The sequence below is a fragment of the Narcine bancroftii genome, chromosome 7 (genome assembly GCF_036971445.1).
Source record: "Narcine bancroftii isolate sNarBan1 chromosome 7, sNarBan1.hap1, whole genome shotgun sequence".
Taxonomy (NCBI): domain Eukaryota; kingdom Metazoa; phylum Chordata; class Chondrichthyes; order Torpediniformes; family Narcinidae; genus Narcine; species Narcine bancroftii.
In genome coordinates, this window is record NC_091475.1 from 194,213,553 (window position 1) to 194,238,388 (window position 24,836).

The 24,836-nt window shown below is 40.4% G+C and overlaps 1 protein-coding gene across 1 annotated transcript in view; it reads left to right on the forward strand.

The window, feature by feature from the left end:
• LOC138740075 (von Willebrand factor A domain-containing protein 3B-like) overlaps positions 1 to 24,836 on the forward strand; it is a 165,628-nt gene that overhangs the window by 130,355 nt on the left and 10,437 nt on the right. Inside the window, 3 exon segments of the mRNA XM_069892499.1 lie at positions 4,735 to 4,876; positions 9,693 to 9,817; positions 16,983 to 17,120. Of these exon segments, the coding sequence (XP_069748600.1) occupies positions 4,735 to 4,876; positions 9,693 to 9,817; positions 16,983 to 17,120 (405 nt within the window).

The following is a 24,836-nucleotide window of genomic DNA, read 5'->3' on the forward strand; positions in this document are numbered from 1 at the left end:
CAGCCCAACAATGGTTCCCCCTTGACCATTGTCTAATTGACTTTAAGACTCAATTAGTGCTGAATATGAAATAATAGATTAAAAATTCAGTTTTCTTCCAGACCAGATCCCACAATTATATTAAATATAACATGTTTGTGTCATTTATTGTGGGGCCCCTTTTTTATAGGACCCTAGTTCAGTTGCACCATGGTAAATTTGGCACTGGAAAAAACTCTCTGGTGCCCCCTTCCCTTGGTGCCCTAAGCACATGCTTATTTTGCTTAATGATTAATCCAGACCTGGTTTGTTCCAAAAGAGGGACCTTGGTGTCCAAATCCATACATCTCTCATGGTCACCGCCCAGGTTGATAGGCTTCATTAATAGGGGGATTGAAATCTAGAGTCAAGAGGCTTTGTTGCAGCTCTACAAATTTCTGGTGAGATTGTTCAGTTCTGGTCACCTCATTGCAGGAAGAATGTGGAAGCCATGGAGAGGGTTCAGAGGAGATTTATCAGGATGTTATCTGGATTGGAAAATAAGTCTTATGAGGCAAGGTTAGCAGAGCTAGGACTTTTTCTCTTTGGAGTGAAGAAGGATGAGAAGATACTTAATAGAGATCTACAAGATTATGGGAGGCGTAGATAGGGTGGACAGCCAACGGCTTTTTTTCCAGAGCAGGAATAACAAACACCCAAGGACATATGTGCAGAGTGGAGGGAGGAAATTTAGGGGTAAGATTTTTTTACATAGAGAGTTGTGGGTGCCTGGAAGGCCATGCCAGAGCTTGTGGTGGAGGCTAAAGGATTAGGAGCACTTAAGAGGCTCTCAGACTGGAACATGGATGGAAAGAAAATAGAGGGAGAGTTTACTACATTTTTTTTAAAAGGAATACATGGTTCAGCAGAACATCAAGGGCTAAAGAGGCTGTACTGCGCTGCAGTGTTCTATAAAAGATCCATTTATGTAATTACTCTGTTTTCTGCTAGCCAACCAATCTTCTTCCCATACCTTTGACATGCATTTTATCCAATGTCCACTGGGAATCTCACAGTCGCCCCAGTTTCCCTTATCCCTGAAACTTCTCCAAAGAATTCTAAAATATTGGTCAACCATGATTTCCCTCAGACGTTTGACTTTGACTTTGTCTGATTGAAATTGCCTGAACTTTTCAAAGTGCACTGCTATGACAAATACATCAATAGCTTCTAATGTTGTTGATATAATGTCGATTAATAACATTTCTGTGTAGATATATGATGGTAACAAGTGTCACATTCAGCTTCTGAAGTTCAGTTTCATTCATTAGGAATTAATTTCTTGGCTGCCTTTTACTAGTGTTACCAAAACTTGGAGAGAACTAACTTTACCTGAAGCTTATCTTCCTAAATATTGATGAAATACATAATGCAAGCTGCTCTTCTTGGTTTTAAAAATACATGCAGGGAATTTTTCTAATTTGAGTTCCATCACACTGATAGGGTGAGCAATCTTCTCTTTAGGGTAATTTAAGAAATGGATACATTTTATTGCTGATGTTTGGTTTGAAGGATATTTTCAATAGATTTTGATAAATACTCTTTGCTTAATGACTAATATTGGCCAGAATGGATAAATATTGGGAGAATTTGGTAAGATTTAGAGTAGGTTACATACATACACACATTTTAAAACAGATCTTATTTGAAATACTGAAGAATTCATATTCAGTAACATTGGAGGATCTTTGGAGACTTTTATGCACATTTCACAAGAAGGTGCTAATTGAAACGATGTCATGAAATGAATGACCATTGTTTGGAGGATACAAACTGGCTGTTTAAAAAGTACTTATAGTATGCTCACAGAAAGATCACTCCTGGGTTTTGTTTATCTAAGACAACAGCTTGACCAAGGAGAAAATCTCCTGTTGTTTGCTGAAGAAGGTGGGGGTTTTGCAAATGAGAGAGTCACATGGGCTTTCTGAAAGTCTTGGTTGGAGAGAGAGAGAGGGAGAGAAGATAACAAGCTCTCCCAGCTTGTGTGTCTGACACTGAAAGGAGCTGAACAGTGCAAGCCAGGAAGAGCTGGTTAGAAACAGAAAGTTCCAGAGCATGGATGGCTGGAAGTGCTATCTGTCTGATGTTTCTCTTGGAATAAGGGGAACAGAAAGGAACTCTGTGGTAGCCTGAAGAAAGAGGTTACCATCTGGAAAACCCTGGTTGGTGGGGTGGGGGGGGGGGGGGGGGAATGTTTCATCAGTGAGGCATTGAGGTGACTAATGGTGTGGAAATCCTGGAACAACAAATCTCTCTCTGCAAACCCTACAAGAACCTTCCTGAGTGGTAAACATTTACCTTTTGAGCACCAAAGCCTGCTGAATGTTATATATGTTAAATTCTGTGCACAGTATAAGAATTGCCTGCATCCAGAGAACTTGGAAGAAGGAGAAGTGAGATTGAACTGAGAACCAAAGAACTTTTCTTAAATTTACACACACATTACATACACGTGCACTTAGAATTAGAAGGGGGTTAATTTGGGTTGGTTAAGTAGAGAGATAAGTTAAAGTTTGATTCTGTTTTCATGTTTAAAGTTGATTAAAGATAACTTTTGTTCAAGTAACCATTTGCTGTGGTGAATGTCTATTGCTACTGTGTTTTGGGGTCCTTTGGGCTCGTAACACTAGTTCCTCCAGATAAATAAAGCGAGTGTCTGTTTTCCACCAATCTCTTATATCCATTGAGTCCACACCCTCTCTCTGGACTCAAATTTTTTACTTCACCAGGCCAACCACAACCCAATCATGCCTCTTGCAGCACGAAGATTCTGTTGTTTTATGTTGCTCATCAGTTCAAGTCGAGCATCAGTTTATTCCATTTCTTAACTTTAATTTAACTCCATCGTGTCCCTTATCCATCTACAACTCAAACCCTTATTAATGCTTTTGTCACTTCCAATGTTCACTTTTTCATCGGTCCTCAGGCTACTTTCTCAATCTCCATCAATCATCTGTGGATCCATGAGTTTCTGCCTAGATCTGTCCCATATGCCCACTCAACCAACAACAGGGAACCTGAGTTCTTTGCTATGGGAGAGATCCACACTTAAGATCCAAAATTTAGAAGGCAGGTTTTGCTGAGTTAATCATGAGTAATACCAGTAAATTAAATGTCTCTCTAGTCATCTGTCAGTGATTTACTGGAGCTCAGCAAATGATACGCTTTGTACCTTACTTGAAGGACACTTGTTTTTCTTGTCTGCTAAGTAAGTAGATGTCACAGGGTCAACAATTGGCAGCAAACGGAGAAGACGATGTTGCCGTCTCAGTGTGGATGAAGTGCGCGTTCTGCAATCTTTATTCCCTAACCTTAACATTTCTGTTCACCATATTTTTTGTTTGATTATCCAAACTTAGTCCATTCATTCTTGGCTTATCCAACGTTAATTCAAATTAATGTTATTAGGGATTATTTCATCAGTCGACTAACTTTTGTCCATATTTTGTTTTTTGTTAACCATCATGTCAGCTGATATAAATGCAGGCTCTTACTTGCTTTTTATTGATTTTAACATGCAATAAATATTGGGCAGAGAGAATAGGGATATGTATTTAAGTATACGTATTACAATATACAGTAATCAATACATAATAATAGTATCTTCATCTCCCCATACTCATTCAAAGAGGAAAAATTCACATTATAGTAAAACCCCTTGTACCAATCTAATGAAGAAGAAAATAAAACAAAACTGGAAAGCAAATGGATCCGTGTTCATCAAAGCATAAGAAGCCTGGTCCTAATCCAAAAGAGAAACTTAATGGTATCAGGAAGGGACATCAAATCAAAGAAAATGTTAAAAATTATATCACACGAAAATATTGTATGAATGGGTGCCAAGTTTCTTCAAATATAAACAGAGGGATCAAATGTAGCACTTCTAATTTTCTCTAAGTTCTAACGGGCCAAGGTTTGAGAAAACCACTGAACTATAGGAGGCAGAGTGGGGTCCTTCCATTTTAGAAGAATTGCTCTCCGAGCCATCTGGGTGGTAAAAGCTGTCATCCGATGAGCAGAAGCCAGAAAGTACAGGCTCAATGGGCAGAAAGGCCTCCTTCTTTGTTCCAGTAATTTACAGTGATACGGTCAGCGTAGCGGTTAATGCAACACTGTTACAGCGCCAGAGTTCCGGGTTTGAATACGGCGCTGTCTGTAAGGAGTTTGTACCTTCTCCCCTTGTCTGCTATGGCTTCCTCCCACCCCTTAAAATGTATGGGGGCTGTAGGTGAATTGGGTGTGATTGGGCGGCATGGGCTCATGAGCCAGAAGGACCTGTTACCGTGCTGTATGTCTAAATTTAAAATTTAAATGTAATATTTTCATTGATTTGTCATAAATATACGATATTGTTAATGGAATTCTTTTATAAAATATTTTTGACTTAAATCTGATCTAGGAACCACTTAAGAAATATCTGTGATTTTCAACACTAAATAAACAAAAAATGAAAATGATTTGTATCCAAAAATAACAAGCCGCCTCTACTGACTGTACATCTGTGAATATTACATTGTGTACGGATGGCTCCCAGTGAGGTATCCAATGTTATCACTGAAGCTTGTCAACTTCGGGCGGAAAAAATGCTCTTGATAATAACTGTATTTTTTGGATGTTCTTGTGTTTTTTTCATTCACAAGATTGTAAACACAGCAAACCACTTTCTTGTAAGATCTTTCTGTATTGGAAATGTCACTTTGTAATTATCTTTGGCAGAAACTAGGAACCATGACTGATGCATGTAGGAAGCAAAGTCGCTCTGTAAAAAAAGCCACAAAGTTAACCAGGAGAATTTTGGATGCCCTGAGAGGTCAGAAGGTCGTTGCAAGGTCAGAGGTTGATGGTTTTTATTATCCGGGTAAGCGAAATGTAACGTCTTCTTTACGCACCTCAACGGTCTATAGGACATCTAATTTTTATTTAATTCAGAGGCTTAAAGTTCCAAGATATGCATGATTTCTCAACATAATTCTTGCCTCATATTAATTTTGTTCATATTCATGTGTAAAGTAGAAACTATGTCCTTTACATTTTAACATGATCAACTTGAAATGATCGCACAATTATTTAATTCTAATTGCCAATTAAATTTCGAATAGTTACAAGCAGAGCTGTTCATTGACACAGCTTTAGTACAGCAACTGCTCCTCCCAATACTGCAAAAAAAATTACAGAGTAGCTCAGGGTACTGAAAGAAATGGTGGAAGCTAGAGCAAGGCAATTTTCCAAAATTCGCTGGACTCTGGGCAGGCCCCAGTGGACTGGAAGGCAGCAAATGCCCTTTTGATTTCTCTGGATGCTCAGTTACTCCAGCAATTTTGTGTGCAGCAAATTCACGTTGCTGAGTTTAAAAAAAATGATGTAGGCAATAGACAGGTACCAATAGACCAGCTAGCTAAACGTTAAGATTCAGGAAAATGGTTGAAGCTATAATTACAAAAGAAATAGTGGGATATCGGGATAGAAATTATTCCATCAGGCAGACACAATGTGGATTCAGGAAGGGCAGGTCACGTTTGACAAATTTACTGGATTCATTTGAGGATGCAACAAGTGCCGTGAACAGAGGAAAGCAGGTTGATGTTGTGTACTTGGATTTTCAGAAAGTGTTCAATAAGAAGCTGCACAAAGTACTTGTCCATCAGATAAAGATTATTGGAGTTGGGGGTAAAAGCATGATACGGAGGATCAGTTAACTAATAAAAGCCAGAGAGTTGGCATAAATGGATGTTTCTCTGATTGGTAATCAGTGGTGAGCACAATGCTGCAAGTTTTGGTGCTAGGCCTGCCATTGTTCATGATGTACAGGAACGATTTGGAAGAGGAGGTGGAGTTTATCATATCTAAGTTTGCTGTTGACACTAAATTGAGTCGAAATGCGAATTATACAGAGGATGTGGGGATTCTGAAGAGAGCTATAGATAGATTATGTGAGATGTTATGGCAGATGGTGCACAAAGCGAGATCATGCACTTTGCAAGGATAAATACTGGATTGGATTATTATTTAAATGGTAAAAGTAAATGGTAAATTTAAATTGTGGCATGCTGTTGTGCAGAGAGATTTGGGAGGGCTTGCGGATGAATAACAAAAGGTTAGTTTGCAGGTGCAATCAAAAAGTCAAATGGAATGTCCTTCATTGCTAGAGGGGTTGAATTAAGCGCAGGGAGGTTCAACTGTACAGGGTACTCGTGAGGCTGCACTTGGAGTACTGCATGCAGGTCTGGTTCTTACATGGGAAAGCTTTGGAAGAAGGGCAGAAAGGGTTGATTCTTAACAAATCCAAAAATAAAGCAGTTTTCTGTAAAAGTGATTGTGAAATTATTGGATTGTCATAAAAACTTGAGTGATGCACTAATGTCATTTACCTGATGGAACCTACATATGGCTTTTGACCCATACCAACATGCTATAGAACTTTTTTTCCCCCAAGTTAATAGAAAAAAAAACTAGCTTTTAAAACTTGAAATGAACACAATTGTAATTTGCTGAACAGCCTATGCTCTGATGGCTCCAAGTTATGGTGCAGGACAGAAGATAACCATGAGAGTTCAAGATGCTCCCTTTTCATAGGTAATTTAAAAAATTCAGTGAACCGTAAATTGCTTGACATCCATTTCACTTTGGTGCAATGCAAACGCCAAGGATAATATTAAAGTCCCTTCCTGCAGTATTTTGGGTGCATCAGTTCAAGACCAAGCGTACCTCACCTGTTCTCAGTGTAACTGGGGATGGGCAATAACACTAGACAATTAAGATTTTGCTTCCTGAACACTTTTGGGTGTATTTCATGGATTTTGGGCTGCTGATCACAAAAATCACCTTAAAACTTTCTTATCACATATGTTTTTAAAGGTATAACCTATTTTTATGATTTCTTGTCATATTTTAAATCGACTACATTTTCTGCATTTGCACTGGGACTTCTTCCCTGCTGATCTTGATGCGGCCAGTGACGAACATGGTGAAAGGTTTCATCAGGACATTGTGACCGTGGAAAAGTGGTATCAGGGCAACTGGAATCCATCAATGCTATTGTTGGACACTGACATGAGAGGCATCAGATGCTGAGTACAAACAAAAATCAGCAGCGAAACATTTTTAGATCAGTTGAACTAACACATTTTTAGGTCAGCATCATTATGCTAAATTCAATAAAAGTTAATTTTGTCACGGGACTTCAGCTGCAAGGAACAGAAATGGGCCCAGATAGGACGACCCTACTCTGTGATGTTTTCACAGGAAGAGACTGGTCCCTTGTACCCACATCATGGCACAAAAGACTTTCTGACCATGTACACAAACTGTGCACACCTCGATATGCACTACACTCAAACTTATAGCATCCAAATATGTCTGGCATGGGTTGAAAAAACAGGTCTCTCAGTGGGCAAAGACTTGTCTGGGTTGTCAAACGGCCAAAGTCCATAAGCACACCCAGGGACCGGTGCAGCATTTCCCTCCCACAACCCAGAGGTTCCATACATCCACGTCGACATCGTTGGACCTTTGCCCATGTCACATGGCCATAGATATATTCTCACCATAGTCAATCGATTCACCTGCTGGCTGCAAGCTGCACCCATGGTTGACATAACAACTGAGACTTGTGCCAGGAAATTTTTTATCTACCTGGGTGGCACATTTTGGGATATCTGTGCATATCACCCTCCAACAGCAGTACAGTTTACTTCCACACTTTGGGCTGCATTGTCGCGCCTCTACAGCACATGATTCAATTTCACAACGCCCTACCACCAGCATCCCAACGGGCTAGTGGAGCGCTTTCACAGGGATCTGAAGCAGGCTCTGCAAGCACATCTCACTGGTCCTCAGCGGTTGGACGCACTGCCTTGGGTGATGCTGGGAATACGGACCATTCCAAAAGAAGACTTGCAGGCTTTGTCAGCAGAGCTGGTTTAGGGCACGCCCTTATTAGTTCCAGCCAATGTTCCATCCCACCGACGATGACGATTCCACGTCGCTGTGGTCACCCCTCCTAAAAATGCCTAAGACTCAGGTTATCGAACTGGGGGATAATTCTGGGGGGTGTATATTAGTGACAGCTGGGGGTGAGGGGGAGGGCAGAGCTTCACGTTCCAATCGTCCCTGTTATTCTGGTCGACCACAAGTCCCGGGGGCCCGTACTAAGATGGCACTGGACCCCCTCCGCCTCGGGGATGAAGCCTGCGGGCTGAGAAACGCGTCAGGAGTGTTATGATGTCACTTCTGGTTTTGGAACGGCCGAACCAGAAGTGACTTAAAAAGTGGTCTGAAGAGTTCTTTGCTGGTTACAACGTGAGTCAATGTTTTCCTTTGCACCTCTGCCTTAAAAGGGACCACAAATTTAATGTTTCTCCAACTTTCTACATGATACAGCAAATCTGAAATGATCTTTGTGTTCAGCTTGATGTTGTATTTAGATCACAGAGTAATTTATTACTAAAAGCTAAATTATATTCTTCCCATTATTTTACTTATCTATATGGGCTTTTAAAGACATTTAAGTATCCTTACATACTGCAAAAAGGAAGGGCTATTGTCTAAATTATTCATTACAAGGCTTAGAGCATGTAAAACGATGACTGTCCCAGTTTTGGGTAAAAATGCATTTATTAAAGATTGAAATCCGAACTTCATAAACGAGCTGCCGGGTGTTCACACATTGATAAAGCACCCTGGTTTTCCACTTTTGACGTGTCTGATAATTTTTTTTTTAACTGGTCTGACATTGGACCTTGAAATCAGCATCAATATTTTTTCCAGGATTTTTACTGATGTCACATCAACCTTCTCGTGTTATTTTCTGTTCTCCCTGACTGTTTCGAAGGAGTAAAAATGATCTTTCAAAAATGCAGATGAAACAGATTATTGATATTGCTGGGAAGCTGGCACGGTACCTTTCTGCTTTGATCATTACAACATCTACATATAAAGCTGTTTGTATGGGATAAATTAAAGTGATTGCTTTTCCCCCATATAGCCACTCTCTGCAAAATATCACATAGCCAGTGAAAACACTAAGCCCCACTATATTTATCTTGAAAAATTACGTTTAACACATTCATGGCAGGCATTCCATGCTATACCCATGCCCTCCCCCAGCCTTCTCAACTCCCCAATCATGTTGATAACATGCATGCAGTACACAAAAGAGCTGGAGAAGGTAAGCAGGTTACACAGCATCTATAGGAAGAGGATGGCACGGTTAGTGTAGCGGTTAGCACTATGCTATTACAGCGCCAGGGACCCCTGCTCGAATCTACCTCTGTCTGTAAGGAGTTTGTACATTCTCCCCGTATCTGCGTGGGTTTCCTCCGACTGCTCTGGTTTCCTCCCATCGTTCAAAAAGTACGGGTTTGCAGATTAGTTTGGGTGTAATTGAGTGGCACGGGTTTAAATGGCCATAATCAGCCTGAGCCCTTCATCAAGGCAGGAGTAAACAGTAGGCAGGCGTCTGAATAAAAAGGTGACGAGAGGAAGGAGCGGTGGGGGAGTACAGGCTAATAGGTAAGAGGTCATAGGTGGATATTGATGGGAGTTAATGACCTGCTTGGGTGTCCCTTAGAAGGGGGTCATATATGAACTCAATGAATGTCCTTCAACACAGGAAATTATTATAATATTGGAGAATGACATGCATATTTTCATTATCTTGTCTCTGCTGTCCTTAGGAATTATAACCAGATGTGCTGGCATTACAAAAGTATTAATTGATTTCACCAAAGGAGTCACTCAGATTACATCAATTCAGTCCTTGATCCAGATTGGAGGAGCTGTTCCTTGCCCACCATTAAAGGTAAGGGAAATTAACTATTGAGATAGACTTGTTATTAAAAAGGAATTTTAAACTGGCAATGAGATATTTCAGATTTTGTTTCTTCACACAACAATGACTGGATGAAATTCTCAGATTATCTTTTTGCGTGTTACTGCAGAGTGTATTATTATTAATGTACACAGTTCATTATTTGCTGGAATTTCTAGTAGTGTAGTGTGCTGTGCGAGAGCAATGGGACAGGCTGGAGACACAGGCTATTAGCTCGAGTGTCACAGAAGAGTGTTTATTCAAACTTTGCGCGCCCACTTATCAGGCCGCTAGTCGGACTACGCATGCCAACTTCCGTTCTGGAGTGGAAGAGACGGGTACGTGTTGCCATCTTTGTTGCGACTGCCCCACTGATCACGCCACTACAGTAGCTCCTTAAAAGATGACACCAGCGGCAAATTCATAAACTGGAATATTTTGGTGTTTTTAAATGGATGGAGGAAGAGATGAACAGCATACCATAAGGAGACCTTTGTAGACTACTTTTAAAGGAAGCATGGAAATTGGTCCAATTTAACACCTGGGTGCTAACTACACAGTGTACTGGGGATGATGGAGCTACATATAATGGCTCCCCCAGTCTGGATTTCTACAGTCTGTCATCTGTTCCTTTCTAAAGAGATGATAAGAACAGAGTTTAAATGACCCATTTTCTCTTCCACATTTACTTTGCTGTCGACAGATTTATGTTCATGAACTGCCTTAGGTTGGAATTTCCATAATTGCTGTCATTGTGGTGGGTGTTTATGCCAGCCACCTGATGTTGTCTTAGAAAGACAGACAAAATAAAAGCAGAAAGTGCTGGAAATGCACGACAGACCGGCAGCATCTGTAGAATATAGAATTAACGTCACCTGGTCAAATGTCCTTCGGAATTTCATTGTGTATGCTGCACATCCACTTAATGCTGGGCCTTGAAGTTTGCAATGCAGAAAACGTATGCCCAGATTCCAGAGTACCCCATTGGCAGTAGACTGTTTAAATCATGCATCGTCCTCAGATTCTGCTGCAGGCTCCCTTTTGGCAGAGTTGTGAATTTAACACCTGCCTGATACATGTTCAGGCTGCAGAGTGATTGACACAACTCCTAAACCTTGTGGTGGTTGAAAATGATTCAAGACTGCTGACAGGCATGGGCATTGCTATTCCAATCAAGGTAGTTCCTCAGAGATCAATTCCTGACAGTAACTTCTCTCAAATTCAGTGGAGCAAACATTGTCTTCATTGACAATGGCAGCTTTGAATTGCAGGGGAATTTCATCAATTGAGAGCACAGGCAAATCCTAAATCTCTGTTCATTTTCTGTCACAGAAAATATTGAAATATTGGAGAACCCAACTGTGAAAGGGTCTCTTAGGTCACAGCAGCTGGAGATTTAAATTTAGTTAATTAAATAAATCTGGGATTAAAATGCTCATGTTGATGACAAAATTACTTGGTTGTGCAAAAATCCAACTGCCTCAGTAATATTCTTTGGAAGATAAAGTATGATATTCTTATCTAAAACTAAACCAGAGAATGCTGGAAGTGGGTTGACTGGTCAGCCAGCAGTGGGCAGATTCAAAGCACACTGCATTAGCAATGTGGCAGGTCTGAGCCCTTCCTCCAGGTATGAATGAAAAAAAAAAGGCATCTGGATTTAAGGCTTGGAAAAGGAAAGGGGTAGAATGTGAGGGGGAGGACTAGAGACTAACAGACAAAAGGTGTTAATTGGATGTGGTAAGAGAAAAAGTGAAAATTGATTTTGGTTCTGTGAAAGAAGACAGAAAGGCGGCTAGAGGAAAGGGGACAGGGGGGAGGAAGATAGGGAGTTGGGGGTTTAATGGAAACTGATGTATAGATAGAAGAAAGAGCAACCAACAGGACCGAGCCTCTGATAGCTCAACTAGTTGAGTGGAGTCACACCAACAATCCAACAATCTTGTGCTAAACGTTAGCAAACTGATGAGATGATTGTGGACTTCAGAGGAAATTGGGAGAACGCAGTAATCCTTAATGAGGAGTCAGAGGTGGGGAGGGCCAAGAACTTAAAATGCCTGAGAGTCAACAACTCTGAAGATCTGTCCTGGAGTCTCCACGTCGATGCAATCATGAAGGCAGCTCACCAGCGGCTAGACTTTGTGAAGAGTTTGAGGAGATTCGGTATGTCACCAAAGACGCTCAAAGATTTCTACAAATGTACCGTGGAGAGCACTCTGGCTGGTTGCATCACACTCTGGTACAGAGGTGCAAACAGTCAGGACAAGAAAAAAACCTCCAGAAGGTTGTTAACTCGACCTGCAACATCACGGGCACCAGACTTCACTCCATCGAGCACATCCACAGGAGGTGGTGCCTTAAGAAAGCAGGCTCTATTTTCACAAACCCCCCAACACACAGGGCCATGCCTGCTTCACTCTGTTACCATTGTTAAAAAGGTACAGGAGGGTGAAGACCAGCACTCACCAGCACATGGACAACTTCTTCCCCTCTGGCATCAGATTCCTGAATAATCATTGAACCGCCTCACTTTGACTTTCTCTTCCACTATTTCCATTTATTGTGTAAGGTGCTTTATAAAATGTTGGCACTGTGATGGTGTGTGATTCTGATCAAAGAAAACTGCTCTCAAGCAGTGGGGAATGGAAGTTGACATCAAGAGACCTGGAAAAGTGAGAACATAAGGCAGGTGGAGAGACCAGAGTGACGTCCATGATAGGATTCAGACCAAAGTTGTTAATTTATGAATTACTTTTGGAAACTAGCAGCTGGAGCCAGAAAGTAAGTAAAAATCAAATTGGAATGGAAACCTTTGGCCACTTCTGCGGAAAGAAGTAAAGAAAAGTAGTGGGCTTACTTGAAATACAATATTATGTACCAAGGGCTGCAAAAGGCCCAGGTGAAAGGCAGGTTACACTGAGAACAGTGATCAGAGTGAGAGCAAGGTGGAAAATTAAAGTGCCCTTGTGGATGGAACAGAGATGTCCTGCAAAAACCGTTAATTAAACTAGATTTAATTTACTTAATGAAGACGGGACCTTATTGGAAGGAAGATATCCAACCTAATCAATCAGAAGTAGAAGTAAGTTGAAAGAATGAAGTTTATTTTAGAACGTAGACCCTTCACCCTGCAATATTGTGTAAACCAATGTAAACCCACTCCACACCTACCAAAATTTCCCAACATCACACCCATAACTCAATTTTTTTGACATCCACATGCCAAAGAGTTTTTTGGATCCTGTTATTGTACTAGCATCCACCACCAACCCCGGCAATGCATTCCAGGCACCTGCCACTCTCTATGTATTTTAAAATAAGCATACCTCTAACATCTCCCCTAAACACTCCTCCACTCACCTTCAACAGGTGTCTTCTTGTCACCATGGGAAAAAGGTGCTCTCTGTCATCTCAGTCTCTCATGTATTTTTATGCACATAGAACTTACAGCCCTTTGCCCCACAAAGTAGAACTGAATATGTATCTATCTTAGAAATTACTAGGCTTTCCCATAGCCCTCTATTTTTCTAATCTCCATGTACCTATTGAAGCTCTATCAATAACTCAAAAGAGTGGAGTTGCAGAACGACAGGCTTTTATTCACAATAAACCTGAAGTGTATCCCATGCTGTGACCCAGGCTTTGGGGGGGGGAGGGGTTACACCCTTGAAGCCTTTATAATGGGTCAAGAGGGTGGAGCCACAGGTACAGTCACAGCAAGGGAGTGGAGTCAGCTAAATGAATAAGCAAAAGTTCACCACACCTATCCAAAAGTCTCTTAAAGGAACCTAACATATCCATCTCCACTGCCGTTGCCGGTAGCCCATTCTACGCGCCCACCACTGTCTGTGTTTTAAAAACAAGCACTCCTGACGTCCCCTCTGTACCTACTCCCCAGCATCTTAAACCCGTGTCCGCTTGTGGCAACCATTTCAGCCTTGGGAAAAAGCCTCTATCTACATGATCAATGACTCTCTTAATCTTAAACACCTCCATCAAATCACCTCTCATCATCCGGCGGTCCAAGGAGAAAAGGCCGTGTTCACTCAACCTGTTTTCACAAGGTACTCTCTAAACCAGGCAACATCCTTGTAAATCTCCTCTGCACCCTTTCTATGGCTTCCACATCCTTCCTCTAGTGAGGTGACCATAATCGTGCTCAGTACTTCAAAATTCCAGTACATAAATACGTAGAACACTACAGCATGCTACAGGCCCTTCGGCCCTTGATGTGGTGCTGACGCATATATTCCTTCCAAAAAAAGTACAAACCCCTTCCTGCCTCATAGCCCTCTATTTTTCTTACCTGTCTGAAGCTCTTAAATGCCTCCACATCCAGCCCTGGCATGGCATTCAAGGCACCACAATTCTCTGTGTAAAACAAAAACATCCCTGATGTCTCCCATAAACTTCCCTCCCTTCATGTCCTCTGGAGTTTGCTATTCCTGTCCTGGGAAAATGGCGCTGGCTGTCCATCCGGTCTATGCCTCTCAGAATCTTGGAGAATTCTATTAAGTTACCTCTCTACTAACTTTGCCTCATAACTTATTTTCCAATCTAAGCAACTTCCTGGTAAATCTCCTCTGCACCCTCTCCATAACGTCCACATCCTTCCTATAATGAAGTGACCAGAACTGAACACAATACTCTAAGTGTGGTTTCACCAGATACTTGAGAGTTGTAACATGACCTCTCGACTCTTGAACTAAATTCCCTTATCAATGAGGCCTAACAATCCATAGGCCTTCTTAAATATCCTATCAATCTGCACAGTGACCTTGAGAGATGCATTGATTTGGTCCCCAAGGTCCTTCTACTCATCCACACTCATCCACAACTGTCCATTCACCCTGTACTCAGACTTCAGGTTTGACCTTCGAAAATGCATCACCTCATACTAATCTGGATTGAACTCCATCAGCCACTCTTCTGCCCAATTCTACATCCTATCTATATCCTTTTGTAACCTATAACAACCTTCAGCATAATCCATAACACTCCAACTTTCGTATCATCTCAAACTTAATAACCGTCCTTCCGCCTCTTCATCTAGGTCATCTATAAAAATCACAAAGAGCAGGACTCCCAGAACAGGTCCCTGTGTAACTCCATTAGTCATTGACCTCTAAGCAGAATACTTTCCATCCACTACTATTGTCTGCTTTCTACATGGAAGCCAATTTTTCATCCACACAGCCAAGGTTCCATGGATCTCATGACTTTCTGAACGAGCCTCTCATGGGGGACCTTGTCAAATGCCTTACTAAAATGTTACAACTCATGTTACAACCCTACCCTTTTGTTATTTCCTCAGAAAACTCAATTAGGCTACATGTGCAGATGCAACAAAAATCTTTATTGGTGCAAATTTCCAGGTGCAAAAAAAAAGACACAATACATAACAACACATCAGAAGACAATAAACAAAAATGTAAGGATGTGGGAAATAAAATAATAGATACTTACAACTGGAAATAAATAGTGGTGAAGAAAGTCAGTAGCGCAGACAAATCTTTGGGGGTTTTGAAGTAGTGTTATGTAAGGGTAGTGGGGAGAGATTCAAGAGCCTGATAGCTATTAGAACATTTCAGCACCGTACAGACCCTTTGGCTCATGAAGTTGTGCTGACATATAAAAACCTGCTCAGCATTCTAAATCTTCCTGATCTCACAACCATAACTCTGCAGTTTTCTTGCATCCATGGGTCTGTTTAAGAGTCTTTTAAATATACCTATTATGACAGGCTCCACCAGCACCCCAAGCAATACATTCCAAGCACCTACTGAGTAAAGAATGTACCCCTGTCTTCTCTGCTAAACTTTTGTTCCCTAACCATATACAGATGTCCTCTAGTATTTGCTACCATCACCCTGGAAAAGGGTGCTGGCTATACCCCCTTTCTATATCAGTCAAAAGCTATTAGAAAAGAAAACTATTCTTGAACCTAGAGATGTCAGAGGCACCAAATTGCAGGGTTCTTCACTTTCTGCCTGAAGGAAGCAGTGAGAAGAGGGCATGATCAAGGTGAGGGAGGTGTTTTATGACGTTGGCAGACTTCTTGAGAGAGCACCTCACATAGATGTCTTCAATGCCCAGGAGGTCGGTATCTGTGTTGGACCTGGCTATGCCTGCCATTTTCTGTGGTCTTCTGTGTTCTTGGGCATACTTAGACAAACATCCCAAATGTTTGAGTCCTTGGATGGCATGAAGGGAAGAGGTAAAATGAGTAGATGTTGCATCGCATTTGATGGAATGGTGGAAGTGCCACTGGAAAGGGAATGGTCAGTGATAATGAGAGAATGAACAGGGGAAAAAATGGCAAAGAAAATAATCTCAGAATGCTGGAAGAAGAGGGAAAGGAAGGATGTGTCTGGAGGGTGAGGGGGAAGGAAATGGTGGATTTGGAGGCTTCTCTGGTGGAAGGGGAACCCTATTTGTGTTCTAATCATGTTCCAATCTGGGTAGTATTTGACAGCAAAACCTAAAATACCCTAGTGCATGGTTCCTAACAAGGGACATTCAGTGGAGAACTGAATATGGATGATGAAAGAGATTCCATAGACTACGGGGGTCTGTGAAGTTTTGATGATATTGAAGCGATTCAGTTACCAGATTCGTAAAAGGAAAAAAAAAGCATATTTGTAAGTTTGTTGGTATTCCATGAAATCCCCTGCTTAAAGAGGACATCCCTTGACATAACTATAGATGGGGGTGGGGGTAGGAGTGAGGGAGATAGTTAAAATCCACTAAGGGCAACAAAGTGGTTGGGTAGTAGTTCCCGAACAACATTTAGTTCAAGCGGGAATAGGCAGCAGATGTTGGCCTTGTCACACTGTTCAAATCCCATGAATGAAAAATAAAAGTGTAGTTTAACCCCAAAGGAATGGAGCTTTTTGCAAAGTTTCTGGTTGGTCTGATTCATTATCATAAGTTAAATAATATTGCTTGTAATTAATTTGTTGGTTGTAGGGCCCTTCTGAACTTTAAATGGTTTTGGCCTATAAAGGAAGGAATGATGTATCGTAATGAAGCATATAAAGGACTCTGTCATGCTGTACACAAACTTCCTGTCACCATTTCCTTTATATATCATCCTGTGCTTCCCACATTAAGATCAACCTGTATAGGTTAACAGATGCCTTCAATACATTTGCAGGTGGGAGACTTTGTTTTGGTTCGTTGCAATGCCAAGTCAGGGAATGATTGTTATAAGCCTGGTGTGATCATAACACCACCAAACAAACGAATGACAGAAGATAAATTTTACACAGTTTTGAAATACAATAATGAAAAGGTGAGTAATTGGTTTTTTTTAAAATTGCTTTCTTCCATTATAATTTCATACCCTCCAATATTTAGTAAGATAATGAGTATTAGCTCATCTGTATTGATGTGCCTTTGGTTACTGTGGTGAACTGAGTTACCAGCAAGGAAGCACAAAACTCAAAAGCCTGTACACCAGGCTTCATTCCAGTTACAGCCTGAACACCAGTTCCAGCCTTGGTGGCTCCCCGTGTGACTGGCTCAGGAGGGGCCGATTCAGGTTTATATTCAGGTCGGCCGATTGACAGCCAGCCAGGTGGAGTCAGCCCCTTAGGTGGTCTAGATGCTTGTGACGCTGGATGCGAGTGAGGTTGGATGCGAGTGAGGCTGGATGCGAGTGAGGCTGGATGCGAGTGAGGCTAGACGCTAGCAATGCTACTGGTGTGGTGGGATGGTGTATATTACATCATTGGGGGAGAGGTCAATTCCCACAAAAGCACCTTGCTGCCAAACCTGCCTTTGTAATATTCTTAATCGAGGTGTATAAAATTATGAAAGGCATAGATAGAGTGGACAGCCTGCACCTTCTTACCAGGGCAACAATGGCCAATATGAGAGGACATCTAAATTAGGTGAGTTGCAGAATGTTCAGGGCAGATGGCAAAGGTGAGCCGCAGGTGCCTGAAATGTATTGCTGGGTGTGGTCGTGGAGACTGGTACAATAGGGCCGTTTAAGAGAATTAGATAAGCACATGGATGTAAGAAAAATTGAGGCTATGGGCTGTGAAGGAGGGAAGAGCTACATTGATTGGGATCAGTTAATATAAGTCGTTTGATGGCTCGTGGCCTACATGCATTGGAATTTAATAGTATGAAGGGGGTTCTCATTGAAACATTTTGAATGTTGAAAGGCATGGATGGAGTAAATGTAGAAAGGTTGTTTTCCATGAGGAGAGAGTCTAGGAGAAGAGGGCACAACTTCATGATTGAGGAGCATACACTTTGAACAGTGATGTAGCCAGAAGATTGTGAATCTGTGGAGTTTGTTGCCACAGGTGGTTGTTTTTTTAAATTAAAAAAAAATTCACACTATGAACCATATTAATCAAAATATACACAAACATTTCCCTCTTGAATATACACAGTCATTTTCTCCCCTTTTTCCCCCTCCCGCCCCTCCCTCCCCTCCCTCTTTCCCACCCCCCCTCCAAAACCATTAAACGTTCACATATACAATAAACCCATTAAACAATGTCATCACACAATGAAAATAAACAAGAAAATTGTGTCATCAATTTTTCACACTGGGTCAGTTCATTTCGTCTTCTTCTCATTCTATCATTTTAGGGGGGTGGAGGTCCGAGGCAAGCCCTCTCTGTTGTGTTCCATGTGAAGTTCCCAAATTTGTTCAAATAGTGTGACTTTATTTTTTGAATTATATGTTATTTTTTCCAAAGGAATACATTTATTCATTTCCATGTACCATTGCTGTACTCTCAGGCTCTGTTCCGATTTCCAAGTTGACATTATACATTTTTTTGCTACAGCTAAGGCGATCATAATAAATCTTTTTTGCGCTTCATCCAGATTGAGGCCTAATCCTTTACTTCTTATATTACTTAGAAGAAAGATCTCTGGATTTTTTGGTATGTTGGTTTTTGTGATTTTATTTAATACCTGATTTAGATCTTCCCAAAACTTTTTCACTTTCTCACATGCCCAAATTGCATGTACTGTTGTTCCCATTTCCTTCTTACAGCGAAAACATCTATCTGATACTGTTGGATCCCATTTATTTAACTTTTGGGGCGTGATATATAAGCTGTGTAACCAATTATATTATATCATGCGTAACCTCATATTTATTATATTTCTCATAACTTTTCCCATATTTCAATTTTTATCTTTACATTTAGATCTTTTTCCCACTTATGTTTGGGTTTACAGCTTATTTCATCATTTTATTTCTCTTGCAGCTGGATGTACATGTTTGTTGTAAATCTTTTAATTATCATTGTGTCTGTAACCACATATTCAAAGCTGCTTCCTTCTGGTAATCTCAGTCTGCTTCCCAATTTGTCCTTTAAGTAGGTTTTCAGTTGGTGGTATGCAAACATTGTACCATGAGTTATTCCATATTTGTACTTCATGTGTTCAAATGATAATAAATTATTTCCCAAAAAACAATTTTCTATTCTTTTAATTCCTTTTCTCTCCCATTCTCTAAAGGAAAGGTTATCTATTGTGAAAGGGATCAGTTGATTTTGCGTCATTAGTAATTTTGGTATTTGGTAATTTGTTTTTTTCCTTTCTATGTGAATCTTCTTCCAAATGTTGCAGTACTGGTGAACTTCTATATTGCACCAGTTTTTCATCCCACTTATAAAGTACATTTTCTGGTACCTTCTCCCCTATTTTATCTAGCTCTATTTTGGTCCAATCTGGTTTTTCCCTTGTTTGATAAAAATCTGATAGATATCTTAATTGTGCTGCTCTATAATAATGTTTAAAGTTTGGTAGCTGCAAACCACCTTGTTTGTAACATTCTGTTAATTTATCTAGTGCTATCCTCGGTTTCCCCCCCTTTCCATAAGAATTTCCTTATTATTCTCTTTAGTTCATTGAAGAATTTCTCTGTTAAGGGAATTGGTAACGATTGAAATAGGTATTGTATCCTTGGGAAGATATTCGTTTTAATGCAATTTACCCTTCCTATCAGTGTTAGTGGTAAATCTTTCCAATGTTCTAAGTTATCTTGTAATTTCTTCATTAATGGCTGATAATTTAATTTGTATAGATGGCCTAGATTATTATCTAGTCTAATACCTAGGTATCGGATTGCTTGTGTTTGCCATTTAAATAGTGATTCTTTTCTAAACTCTGTGTAATCCGCATTATTCATTGGCATCACTTCACTTTTATTTGCGTTGATCCTGTACCCTGATATTTCTCCATATTTCTTATGTAATTTTTTTATTGATAATTCTGGTTCTGTTAAAGTATACTAGGAGGGAGAGTGCCTGTGCAGAGTACCCCTGTGGAAGTGCCACTCAGCAACATGTATTCGGCATTGGATACTGCTGGGGGGAACATCCTAACGGGGATGAGTCGTGGGGGTCAGGTCTCTGGCACAGGGGCTGCCCCTGAGGTTCAGAAGGGAAGGAGGGATAAGAACAGGATACTTGTAGTTGGGGACTCATTAGTCAGAGGGACAGATAGAAGGTTTGTGGGACGAGATCGGGGATCCAGGTTGGTCTGTTGCCTCCCTGGTGCCAGGGTCAGGGATATCTCTGATCGAGTACATAGCATTCTGCAAGGGGAAGGAGAACAGCCAGAAGTCGTGGTCCATGTGGGGACCAATGACTTAGTTAGAAGTGGGGATGAGGTCCTGAAACAGGATTATGTGGAATTAGGTAGGAAGTTAAAAAATAGGACCTCCAAGGTAGTAATCTCTGGATTGCTCCCCGTGCCACGAGCTAGTGAGGGTAGAAATAGGAGGATCTGGAGGATGAATGCGTGGCTAAAGAGATGGTGCAGGGGACAAGGGATAAGATTTCTGGATCATTGGGATCTCTTCTGGGGAAGGTCGGACGTGTACAAAAGGGATGGACTCCACTTGAACTGGATGGGGACCAATATCCTGGCAAGCAGATTTGCTAGAGCTGTGGGGGAAGGTTTAAAGTAGTTTGGCAGGGGGGGTGGGGAACAGAGTGTGAGAGCAGCGTCAAGGGAGCATGGCCACCTAGATAAGAATAAAAATGATAACAAAGGTAGGATGGAGATTAGGGTAGAAGGTAGAAAAGAGAATGTATGTGAGGGTCATTCTCTGAAATGCATATATTTTAATGCAAGAAGCATAGTGAACAAGGTAGATGAGCTTAGAGCATGGACAGATACTTGGGGTCATGATATTGTGGCAATTAGTGAGAGCTGGCTACAGGAGGGGCAGGACTGGCAACTTAATATTCCAGGATACATTTGTTTTAGATGTGATAGATCAGGGGGTAAAAAAGGGGGAGGAGTTGCTCTGCTTGTTAAGGAGGACATTACTGCTGTGAGGTGGCAGGATGGTCTGGAGGGATCGTCCAATGAGGCTGTTTGGGTGGAATTGAGGGGTGAAGGAGGCATGAGGGTGCTAATAGGGGTGTATGACAGACCACCAAATGGGCCAAGCAAATTAGAGGAACAAATTTGTAGGGAGATAACGTATATGTGTGAGAATCATAAGGTAGTGATCATGGGAGATTTTAACTTCCCTCACATTGATTGGGATACCCATACGGTTAGAGGGCTTGATGGGCTGGAGTTCGTTAAATATGTTCAAGATTGTTTTCTAAATCAATTAGCAGAAGAACTGACTCGGGATGGTGTAATACTGGATCTCCTGTTAGGGAACGAGCTAGGTCAGGTATCAGACATTAATGTTGGAGAACAAATGGGTCTAGTGATCATAACTCTGTTAGTTTTCGGGTAGTTTTAGGGAAGAGCAAGGAGGGGCCTAAAGTTGAGGTTCTGGATTGGAGAAAAGCAAATTTCGAAGGAATAAGAAGGGATCTGGGGAGTATTGAGTGGGACAGGATATTTTCAGGTAAGGATGTAAATGAAAAATGGAGGATATTCAAAAAAGAAATTTTGAGGGTACAGAGTAGATATGTCCCAGTGAGGATCAAAGGAAAGGCTGGAAGTCATAGGGAGGCTTGGTTTTCGAGGAATATTGGAAATTTAGTTAGGAGAAAAAGGGAGGTGTACAAGAGGTATAAAGAGCAGGGAGCTGAGAGTTTGCAGATGATACAAAAATTGGTGGTGTTGTGGACAGTGAGGAAGATTACCGTAGATTAAAAGGTGATTTAGGAAGGCTGGAGGTGTGGGCTGAGAAATGGCTGATGGAATTTAATACAGATAAGTGTGAGGTGTTACATTTTGGAAAGGCAAATCTAAATAAGTCATATGCATTAAATGGTAGGCTATTGAGATGTGCAGAGCAACAAAGGGATTTAGGAGTGATGGTAAATAGTACCCTCAAGGCTGATACTCAGGTAGATGGTGTGGTGAAGAAGGCATTTGGAATGTTGGCCTTCATAAATCAGAGTATTGAATTCAAGAATAGGGAGGTTATGATGAAATTGTACAAGGCATTGGTGAGGCCAAATTTGGAGTACTGTGTACAGTTTTGGTCACCAAATTATAGGAAAGATAAACAGAATAGAGAATGCAGAGAAGGTTCGCGAGAATGTTGACAGGATTTCAAGGTTTGAGTTACAGGGAAAGATTGTGCAGACTAGGGCTTTTTTCTCTGGAGCGTAGAAGATTGAGGGGGGATTTGATAGAGGTGTTTAAGATTTTAAAAGGGACAGACAGAGTAAATGTGGATAGGCTTTTTCAATTAAGAGTGGGGGAGATTCAAACTAGAGGGCATGATTTAAGATTGAAGGGGGAAAATTATAAGGGGAAGATGAGGGGAAATTTCTTTAAGCAAAGGGTGGTAGGGATGTGGGATGAGCTTCTGGCAGACATGGTCGAGGCGGGATCATTGGTTACATTTAAGGAAAGATTGGATCGTTACATGGATAGGAGGAGACTAGAGGAGTATGGACCGGGTGCTGGTCAGTGGGACTAGGAGAGTGGGGATTTGTTATGGCATGGACTAGTAGGGCCAAACTGGCCTGTTCTGTGCTGTAATTGGTTATATGGTTATATGGTTATATGTCATCAACAAATAAACTGATTTTATATTCCTTCTCTTTTATTTTTATCTCTTTTATTTTATTTTCTGTTGTTATCAGTTCTGCCAATGGTTCTATTGCTAAAGCGAACAGTGAGGGCAATAGTGGACATCCCTCCCTCGTTGACCTGCTTAATTTAAATTGGTTTGATATATATCCATTAACTGTCATCTTTGCCATTGGTCCCTTATATAATGCTTTAATCCAATTAATATATTTCTCTGGTAGGTTGAACCTTTGTAATACTTTGAATGAATATTTCCATTCTACCCTGTCAAAGGCTTTCTCTGCATCTAAAGCAACAGCCACTGTTGGTATCTTATTTCCTTGTACTGCATGAATTAAGTTAATAAACTTACAGACATTGTCCGTTGTTTGTCTTTTCTTAATAAATCCATTTTGATCTAGTTTTACTATTTTTGGTACACAGTTGGCCAATCTGTTTGCTGATAGTTTTGCTATTATCTTATAATCTGAATTATGTAGAGATATTGGTCTATACGATGCTGGTGTTAGTGAATCATTCCCCGTCTTTGGTATTACTGTAATTATTGCTGCTTTACATGAATCTGGCAAGTTTTGTATTTCTTATATCTGGTTCATTACTTCCAGGAGAGGAGGAATTAGTAACTCTTTAAATGTTTTATAAAATTCTATTGGAAATCCATCCTCTCCTGGTGTTTTATTGTTCGGTAGCTTTTTTAATATATCCTGTATTTCCTCTATTTCAAATGGTTTTATCAATTTGTTTTTCTCCTCTTCTTGCAGTTTTGGTAGTTCAATTTTAGCTAGAAACTCATCTATTTTGTCTTCTTTCGCTTTGTTCTCAGTTCGGTATAATTGCTCGTAGAATTCCTTAAAGTTTTCATTGATCTCTTTTAGGTTATATGTAATTTGTTTGTCCTTTTTCCTTGATGCCAATATTGTTCTTTTAGCTTGTTCTGTTTTAAGCTGCCAGGCTAGTATTTTGTGCGTGTTTTCTCCTAGCTCATAATACTTCTGCTTTTTTTTCATTATGTTCTTCTCCACCTTATACGTTTGTAATGTTTCGTATTTTATTTTTTTGTCTGCCAATTCTCTTCTTTTTGTTGTATTTTCCCTTGTTGCTAGTTCTTTTTCTGTACTTACTACTTCCTTTTCCAACTGTTCTATTTCCCAATTGTAGTCCTTTTTCATCTTAGTTACGTAACTTATTATCTGCCCTCTGATGAAGGCTTTCATTGCATCCCATAATATAAATTTGTCTTTCACTGATTCCGTATTTATTTCAAAGTACATTTTAATTTGGCGCTCAATAAATTCTCTAAATTCCTGTCTTTTAAGTAGCAAGGAGTTTAATCTCCATGTATATGTTCTTGGTGGGATGTCCTCCAGTTCTATTGCTAATAACAGGGGTGAGTGATCAGATAACAATCTAGCTTTATATTCCATTTTCCTAACTCTCCCTTGGATATGGGCTGACAACAGGAACAGGTCAATGCTTGAGAATGTTTTATGTCTACTCGAACAATATGAGTATTCCTTCTCCTTTGGGTGTTGTCTCCATGTATCCAAAAGTTGCATTTCCTGCATTGCTTTAACCATAAATTTGGCTACTTTGTTCTTTTTGCTAGTCTCTTGTCCAGTTTTATCCATCTTTGAATCCAAATTAAGGTGAAAGTCCCCTCCTATCAATATATTCCCCTGCGTATCTACAATCTTCAAAAAAATATCTTGTATAAACTTTTGATCCTCTTCATTAGGTGCATATATATAGATCAAATTCCAGAGTTCTGAATATATCTGACACTTTATCATTACATATCTCCCTGCTGGATCTATTATTTCCTCCTCTATTTTGATTGGTACATTTTATTGATTAATATAGCTACACCTCTGGCTTTTGAATTATATGATGCTGCCGTTACGTGTCCTACCCAGTCTCTCCTTAATTAATTGTGTTTCACTTCAGTTAGATGTGTTTCCTGCATGAATGCTATATCTATTTTTCTTTTTTCAGTAAATTTAATAGCCTCTTCCTTTTG